At 38.5% G+C, this 9,247-nt stretch overlaps 1 protein-coding gene across 1 annotated transcript in view; it reads left to right on the forward strand.

Moving 5' to 3' along the window:
* LOC142343117 (uncharacterized) overlaps window positions 1-3,087 on the forward strand; it is a 7,719-nt gene extending 4,632 nt beyond the window's left edge. Inside the window, exon 4 of the mRNA XM_075394805.1 lies at window positions 2,986-3,087. Coding sequence (XP_075250920.1) covers window positions 2,986-3,087 — 102 coding nt within the window. The remainder of the gene's footprint in view (window positions 1-2,985) is intronic.
* The last annotated feature ends 6,160 nt before the right edge of the window (window positions 3,088-9,247 follow it).

Consider the following 9,247-nt stretch of genomic DNA (forward strand, 5'->3'; position numbering starts at 1 on the left):
GTTTGTATTTATATACATATATATATATATTGTTGTCCGCTTGGAGTGGTACCTCCATTGGTAGCTCCTGGTGGGCTGTTGGAGCTTGTAACCATCAATTCAGACGCGTTGTTGCTTTTGTGGATTACATGTTGGGGATCGTTGGGATTCTCGGCATCGATGTAGTGTGTTTGTGTATTGTATTGCTGAGTATCGTCGTAATTAAAGATGAGAAATGATCTGTTGGATAAATCTGATTGTGACTGGGAAGAACAAGATGTTCTGACAAGATTTGCGGATTCCAAGAGCACTGCTTGTTGTGCTCTGCAGTTGAACGATGGCTTAGAGCAGCTCATGCGGCTCTTCTTCTACGTAGTTCCGCTGGGAGCCTTTGTTGTTTTGCTCTTGTTTCTTTTTCGGCGTTGTTGGTTTTGTGTTGCCAGTTTAACTAGTCTGTTTTTTTCATCAGTTTGTCTGGTTTGGGCTTTGGCTTCATCTGATTCTGATTGGACTTGCTTTTGGGAGTCTGTTTTTTGGAGTTCCGCTGGAGGATGACTGTCCTTGGCTGGAGTGTCCTGCTTTGTTTGCAGCTTTTGCTTCTTCTAAACAAAACTTGGATTAGGCGAGGTTTTGGTTCCGGGAGTGGCTTTGTTTCTGAAGCTATTGCTGTGTCAGTTTGTTTTACGACAGTAATTTTTTTGTTTTGGTGTTTCTATGGTTATTGAGTGCAAAGAATACTCAGTTTTCGTACCATCTGGTATAATATTTTATTAGGATGCTAGCGTAGGCCTTGGTTCCTCAGCTTATCTCAAAATTACTTTACGCGCTACCTTTTTCTTATTATATAATTTTTTAGTAGTATGATCTCCGATAAAATAAAGTAGTTCTGATGGCGTAATCTTACGTGGTGAGGTATTTTCCAATTGTACGTTGTCCGAGTAGTCGGAGTGTATCACCGGCGGAGTTGGGGTATTTTCTGTTTAGGTCCTGTATTGGATTTATAACTAATATTCCGATGTCCCGTCCCTTCGCCACATCTCTTATTTTGTTAAAGTGTCGTGACATCGGAATGTTTTGTCTCAACAGCGAAATTTGGGTTTTTTGTCAGATAAGTTTTTTGACGTTGACTTAGTTAATATGTTCGTTAGTTCTGTGTTAGGTTTTTGCCCAAAAAGAGCCTGGAATGGGGTCGCTCTAGTAGTTCTATTAGGTATTAGGCGTATGTTCTCTATTATGTTAGCAATTTTATTGCTTAAAGTTTTATTACTCCAGTTGAGGTCTATGTCTAGGACGGCTAATCTTCTTTTAATAGTTTGTATTAAGCTTTCTACCATGCCTGTTACTCGGTGGTCTCCAGCTCGAGCTAAGATCAATTTAATGTTTTTGTTTTAACCGAAAATTCCAAACTCTTTGGATTTATATGCTTGGTCGCATCTTATTGACGGAGGGTTGCCGTCCTGTTTACAATATCGTTCTAGTTAATCTATTGCTGTTTCAGTGTCGCATTTATGGAATGTTTAAGCATTTGGGTATCCCAACAAGCAGTCGGCCGTTACGAGTATGTAGTTTTTTGTGTATTTTGCTTAAAAGGGATGCGGCCAGTGAACTCCATTTGAATTTCTTGTTTGGGCTCCACAAGTTTTGGGACGGACACTAATTCTGTTTTAGGGATTAGAAAATTTAAGTTTTTACCTTTCTCTGTGCAGAGCCTGCATGCTTGTGCTTAAGCTACTACCTCCGGCTGGATAGTTGACCACCATACGAGCTTTGCGAGGGCAAGCATGCCTAGTTGACAGGGGTATTTATGGTGAATTGAGTCTAGAATAAAATCCTTTAAATTGTTGAGGATAACTAATCTATGGCCGTAAACGAGACAATTGCGAGGAGTAACAAATAATCCCCGGCAAATTTTGTAACATAACCGATTTATTTTCTCTAGATCTTCCCAATTATATGAAGGTAGTAAGTCAATTATTGGCTTTAGCTCTTTGAAGTATGCCTTTGCTTTAAATTCTTCGTTAAACACGTTGTTTTAGTTTTCGCGATAAAATGGTGTGGGGGTATCATTGTAACCTGGAAAGAGGTCATAGCGTTTAGTAAAGTCAATTTGATCCAAGCCTTTGCTTTTTTTGGAGGAGTACTCAGTTTGGGTGCTGGAGTTAACAAGCGCTTTGAGAATTAAATTTGATTTATTTTTCTATTTTTATTGGGGGCACGGAAACGTTTTTGAATAGGGATATGAAATGTTTCCTTCGTTGGATTTTTTCACGTTGTTTTTGCGATCAATTGGCTTTTTTGTGGAATTAATTTAGCATTGGAATGTTGAGATAAATTTGAGATAAGAAGAAGCGACTGAATTTTACGTGGTTTAAGGCAAAAGCAGTACTTTGTTCGCTGCGTGTTCGAAATGGATTAATGACGTCATTTGAATTGACATTTTTTTCGTTTGCGTTGTAATTGTTTGCTCCATTTAGAGTTAATTGCTCTTAACTGGAGCAAATGTTATATTACTTATTGTGTTGATTAGAACATTTTGATCTTCTTCTGACGAATCGGGGGCTTTTCCTTGAGATTTTCTGCTGAGAGAGTTAACGAATCAACTGTGAAGTTGAAGGGCAGTAGTCGATCTATCCAGCGTGTTATCCGGTTTTGATAAGTTTTGTTGCCTCTATTTTTTTCAGCGCTGATAGTAGAGATTGGTAATCCGTTTGGAGCACGAAATGTGATCCGTATAAGTAATATTTAATATTTTCTAGGGACCAGTCTACTACGAGACGTTCTAAATCCTTTGTACAGTATCTTTCTTTAGGTTGTTTAAGAATCTACTAGCGTATGCTACCGGCTCCCATACGTTACCAAGTTTTTGTTCGAGGCAGGCCCCGTGTCCTTTTTTGCTGTCGTTGCGGCGGACTCTTGTTTGTTTCTCTATATCAAAGTGTTTGTTTTCTGTGATATATATTGTCTTTGCAACTTTTTGTTAATGAATGACTCCGAAATTTTTTCCAGTCTAGTTTGTTCTGTGCTTCTGTGTTGGCTGTTGGTAAAAGTGGTCTGAGGGGTTCTGATATCTCCGCCAGATACCCTTTATGTGGTGGATACAGTCCGTAAATGTTTGTAATTGTTTTAGTGTTCCAGGAGCTTCCAGCTGTATTATGGCTTCGCATTAGTGTTTTGTTGGGGTTACTCTAGTTGGAGTAACTCTAAAACCTAGCCAAATTATATTTTCTTTGGCGAATTCGCATTTTCGTAAGTTTAGATTCAAGTTTTCTTCGTTTAGTTTTTTCAAAATTTTGTCTATTTTATTTTCATATTCTCGAAGATTACCTTCTGCTACGACTAATATGTCAAAGTTTTTGTTTCCTGTGGGATTTTGTATTTGTGATTTTAGGTTGTTGAATGCCTCCAAAATTTTTTTCATCATAGTTTAATTTGAGCTTTTGTGTTGTCTTTTGATAAAAGTGGTCTGGGGGCTCTGATATCTCTGCCACATAGAAATTTTATTAGGTGGTGGATACAGCTCATAAATGATCGTAATTGTTTTAGTGTTCTAGGGGCTTCCAGCTGTATTATGGATTAACATTTGTGTTTTGTTGGGGTTACTCCATTTGGAGTAACTCTAAAACCTAGCCAAATTATATTTTTTTTGGCAAATTCGCATTTCTGTAAGTTTAGCGCCAAGTTTTCTTCGTTCAGTTTTTTCAATACTTTGCCTATTTTTCATGTTCTTGAAGATTACCCTTTGTTACGACTAATATGTCAAAGTGTTTGTTTCCTGTGATATTTTGTTTTTGCAACTTTTTGTTATTGAATGAATCCGAAATTTTTTCCAGTCTAGTTTGTTTTGCGCTTCTGTGTTGGCTGTTGATGAAGTGGTCTGAGGGGCTCTGATATATCCGCCAGATGCCCTTTAGGTGGTGGATACAGCCCGTAAGTGTTTGTAATTGTTTTAGTGTTCTAGGAGCTTCCAGCTGTATTATGGCTTCGCATTAGTGGTTTGTTGGGGTTACTCCAGTTGGAGTAACTCTAAAACCTAGCCAAATTATTTTTTTTTTTGGCGAATTCGCATTTTCGTAAGTTTAGCGCCAAGTTTTCTTCGTTCAGTTTTTTCATTACCTTGCCTTTTTTTCATGTTCTTGAAGATTACCCTTTGCTACGACTAATATCTCAAAGTGTTTGTTTCCTGTGATGTTTTTTTTGCAACTTTTTGTTATTGAATGAATCCGAAACTTTTTCCAGTCTAGTTTGTTCTGTGCTTCTGTGTTGGCTGTTGATAAAAGTGGTCTGAGGGGCTCTGATATCTCCGCCAGATGCCCTTTAGGTGGTGGATACAGCCCGTAAGTGTTTGTAATTGTTTTAGTGTTCTAGGAGCTTCCAGCTGTATTATGGCTTCGCATTAGTGGTTTGTTGGGGTTACTCCAGTTGGAGTAACTCTAAAACCTAGCCAAATTATATTTTTTTCGGCCAATTCGCATTTCTGTAAGTTTAGCGCCAAGTTTTCTTCGTTCAGTTTTTTCAATACTTTGCCTATTTTTCATGTTCTTGAAGATTACCCTTTGTTACGACTAATATGTCAAAGTGTTTGTTTCCTGTGATGTTTTGTTTTTGCAACTTTTTGTTATTGAATGAATCCGAAGTTTTTTCCAGTCTAGTTTGTTTTGCGCTTCTGTGTTGGCTGTTGATGAAGTGGTCTGAGGGGCTCTGATATATCCGCCAGATGCCCTTTAGGTGGCGGATACAGCCCGTAAGTGTTTGTAATTGTTTTAGTGTTCCAGGAGCTTCCAGCTGTATTATGGCTTCGCATTAGTGGTTTGTTGGGGTTACTCCAGTTGGAGTAACTCTAAAACCTAGCCAAATTATATTTTTTTTGGCGAATTCGCATTTTCGTAAGTTTAGCGCCAAGTTTTCTTCGTTTAGTTTTTTCAATATTTTGACTATTTTATTTTCATGTTCTGGAAGATTACCTTTTGTTACGACTAATATGTCAAAGTTTTTGTTTCCTGTGTTTTTGTATTTGTGATTTTATGTTGTTGAATGACTCCAAGAATCTTTCCGGTCAAGTTTATTTTGTGCTTCTGTGTTGGCTTTTGGTAAAATTTGTCTGAGGGGTTCTGATATCTCAGAGGGATAGGGCAGGCAAAACTCATTTGGATTTTTTGGTTGGCCTCGACAAGTTTTGGGAGAGAATCTAATTATGTTTTGGGGACTAGAGACTTCAAGATATTACCTTTCTCTGTGCAGAGTCTGCATGCTTGTGCTTTAGCTACTAACTCCGGGTGGATATTTGGCCGCCATACGAGCTTTGCGAGGGCAAGCACGCCTACTTGACAGGGGTCTTTATGATGAATTGAGTATAGAACCAATTGTTTTAATTTGTTGGGTATGACTAATCTATCGTTGTAAACTAGACAATTGGTAGAAATAACAAATATGTCCCGGCGAACTTCGTATTATAACGGATTTTTTTCTCTAGATCTTCCCAATTATGTGTAAGTACTAAGTCAATTATTCGCCTTAGCTCTTTGAGGGATGCATCTGATATAAATTTTTTGTTAAACACCTTGTTCAAGTGTTCGCAAAAAACTGGTGTGTGAGTATCATTGTAACTTGGAAAGAAGTCCTCGTGTTTAGTAAATTCAATTGGGGCCAGCCTTTGCCTTTATTGGAGGAATACTCACTTTGATTGCTGAAGTTAACAAGCGTTTTTGGGAGATGAGTTTGATGTACCATTTGGAGATTTCTGCTTTCATTGGGGGGACGGAAGCGTTTTTGAATAGGGATATGAAATGTTTCCTTCCTTGGATTTTTTCACGTTGTTATTGCGATCAATTTGCTTTTTTGTGAATTTAATTTAGCGTTGGAAAGTTGAGATAAACTTGAGATCAACGGAAGCAACTGAATTTTATGTCGTTTAAGGAAAAAGCAGTACTTTGTTTGCTGCGTGTTCGAAACAGATTAATGACGTAATTTGAATTGACTCGTTATTCGTTTGCGTTGTAATTGTTTGCTCCAACTAGAGCTAAATTGCTCTTAATTGGAGCGAATATTATATCACTTATTGTGTTGATTAGAACATTTGATCTTCTTCTGACGGTTTGGGGGCTATTCCCTTGGGATTTCTGCAGAGAGATTCAGCAAAACCCATACTTTTTCCTGGTATATGTTCAACTCTGAAGTGAAGGGCAGTAGTTGATCTACCAAGCGTGTTAACCTACTTTGATAAGTTTTGTTGTCTCTATTTTCTTTTAGGGCTGATAGTAGAGCTTGTTGATCCGTTTGGAGTATGAATTGTGATCCGTAAAAGTAGTGTTTAAAATTTTCCAGGGACCAGACTACTGCGAGAAGTTCTATTTGTTTCTATTGTATCTTTCTTCTAGGTTGTATAAGAATCTACTAGCGTACGCTACCGGCTCCTATACGTTACCAGTTTTTTGTTCGAAGCAGGCGCCGAGTATTTTTTGCTGGCATTGCGGCGGACTCTTGTTTGTTTATTTATGTCAAGAGGTTTGTTTTCTGTGATATTTGTGAAATATCAAAGATTATTGGTACTTCTGAATTGATGTTGTTGAATGCCTCCGTAGTGAATTCTTTCCAATCTAGATTGTTTTGTGCTTTTGTGTTGGCTTTTGATAAAAGTGGTCTGAGGGGCTCTGATATCTCTACCAGATTTGGTAGAAATTTTATTAGGTGGTGGATACACCCCATAAATCATCGCAACTGTTTTAGTGTGCTAGGGGCTTCCAGTTGTATTATGGCTTCGCATTTGTGTTCTGTTGGAGTTACTCTATTCGGAGTAACTCTAAAACCTAGCCATGTTATATCTTATTTTGCGAATTTACATTTTTGTAAGTTTATCGCCAAGTTTTCTTTCTTTGGTTCTTTCATTTTTTGTCTATTTCATTTTCACGCCATTGAAGATTATCTTTTGTCATCGAGGTATGCGAATTTTGTTGATATATTCTGGAACGTTTTGTCTATTGTTTTTGGAAATGTTGCCGGGTAGGCTTTTCTGTCCGGGTAGGCTTTTCCGTTCGGAGAATGTAAACTGCTACCGAGTCTATGATGTGACCAAAGCTTTGAATTTGGTATTTGTTCTGATGTTGGGCGTCATTATGCTTTTTGAGTCTTGTTCTGTTTTGACGCTTCTGTCTTTTTTGATTGTGATTACTACCAGACTTATGAATAGACCATCTGGGCATTTTTCTAATTTGATTATTTGTCCGTGTTCTATTGATATCTTTAACTCGTTTTCGACTTTTTCCAATAGTTGTAGAGGTACTCTAAGGCCTTTGTGTTGGGATGGAGTATAGTCTTTTCTGAATATTTGTTTTGCTATGTGGTTTTTTGATCGACCTCTTCTCGTACATAAGTGTGAATATTTTTGACAAATCCACTTTATTATAATTTTTGGATATTGAGTACTTTGTGGAAATGCTTTTTTGGTTTTTGGGCGTTCAGTGTGATTCCTAGTTTGGCTAGTAGATCACGACTCGTGATATTGTTTGTTTTGTTGTCCACGATCAGTATTTTGAACTGTTTTGCGGACCATGATCCGGATTTTATGTCCATGTGCAGTACTCCATTTGATGAATATGTTGTTGTTGTTGAAACATCTATATTTTGTGCTTTCTTCGTAGGGGTAGATGTTTGCATTTGGAATCAAATTTGTCAGTTCTTTTGCATTTTCTGAATTAATAAATGACCGCCGTGATCCCGTGTTCATAAAACATTTTAAATTTTCTTGGTTTGCTGAAATTTCGACCCATTTTTCTTTTTCTTTAATTGTTTGTTTGAATATTGAAATTTGTTGAGCGGATTAGGTTGATGTTGGCCCAGTCCTCTTGCAATTTCTTCATGTACAGGGCTGCCTCTGCGTCGACACTTTCTTTTGTGGAGTCTTCTTGTTGAATTTCTGGTTTTACGTGTCTGGCCCGTCTTGCTTGTGCGGATGCATAAAGACCGGTTGATGTAAGTTGTTGTCGGCGTGGAGTTTTACGTTCGAGCATTTTTGCTGTGCACAGCGACGAGTAATGCCCTATTTTCTCACAGATATTGCACCGTGTATTCTTTGCGGGGCACACTTGGAGGTGTGTAATACTGAATTTGTTGCCGCATTTTCTTTATGCGGTTGCTTTGTGAGGTTGGTTTTGTGCGGGGTTGTACTGTTTTGTTGTCTGTTCTGAGGTACATTTGGATGGAGTGCACATTGCACATCTCTTGCTGGTTCGCTTGCTCTCTCTCTCTCTCTCTCTCTCTCTCTCTCTCTCTCTCTGTTTATTGCATAGTTGAGAACATGTTGGGGTGTTCTCACCTCTGATTGTAGTTCATTTGTATGTTGGAACTATGCATATTTGAAATGAATAAATCCTTCACTAAATCTTCTTCGAGATTTTCTAGTTTAGCAGGGGACCCGAGCTCTCGGAGTCGACTGTAGAACGTCTCCATTGTTTTGGTGCTCCGTTGCAATGATCGAAAGAATTGAAACCTGTCAAAGATTGTGTTCTTGGTCGGGTGAATGTCAGAGAGATTTCGTGTACTAGCTCGTTGAGTGTACTAAGTTCAGTCTTTGTGTGGGAGTTTCTCTGATGATAGTTTCTGCACCCTTCTGTGCCTATTGATAGGTAGATGAAACTTTTGACCTTTAGGTCTGCCTCGTCCCATGGAATATGATCTATCATCGGCTCCCTGTACTCTTTTTCCAAACACTCACTCGCAATCTACCTTTCTTCTTTCGTTGCGCTGCTCCCTTTGGCGTTTCTCGTCAACGGTTTCGCCCTCGAATGGGTGTTCATAAGTCGGAAAGATTGGGTAGAACAGTTCGGCCCTGTTGGGTTTCAACTTTAACGATTTGTCGACTACGAGGTTGTCGCGGGCCATAATGGCCATTTTTAGGGTTCCAAACCTTATGCTTCATTCGGATGAAGGATTTGCGCCTAATGTCCAGAAAACTGGGACTCCTAAAGGGATTTTAGGCATTTCTGACTGCGCCATGTGATCCCGCTCTATTCTCTGATAGACAAAGGTTCCGTTCGGTGTTAAAACGTCTCTATAATCCGGTGTGGATAAAAGGAATGCGGATTCTATCTCCGTATGAAGTTCACTTTTTGTGGCAATAAAGATATCTATTTTGAAGTAAAAGATGTAGGATCTTTCTGAATCTGTATGTGTGTCTTGAAGTTATACTTAACTAGTTCAAGAAAAGAGTTTGCGCTTTAACACATTGAATTTTGCCACGATTGACAACTGTCTCCTGATGCGCTTTTCCATCATC

Source organism: Convolutriloba macropyga, chromosome 7 (genome assembly GCF_964194025.1).
Source record: "Convolutriloba macropyga chromosome 7, txConMacr16.3, whole genome shotgun sequence".
NCBI classification, from domain to species: Eukaryota; Metazoa; Xenacoelomorpha; order Acoela; family Convolutidae; genus Convolutriloba; species Convolutriloba macropyga.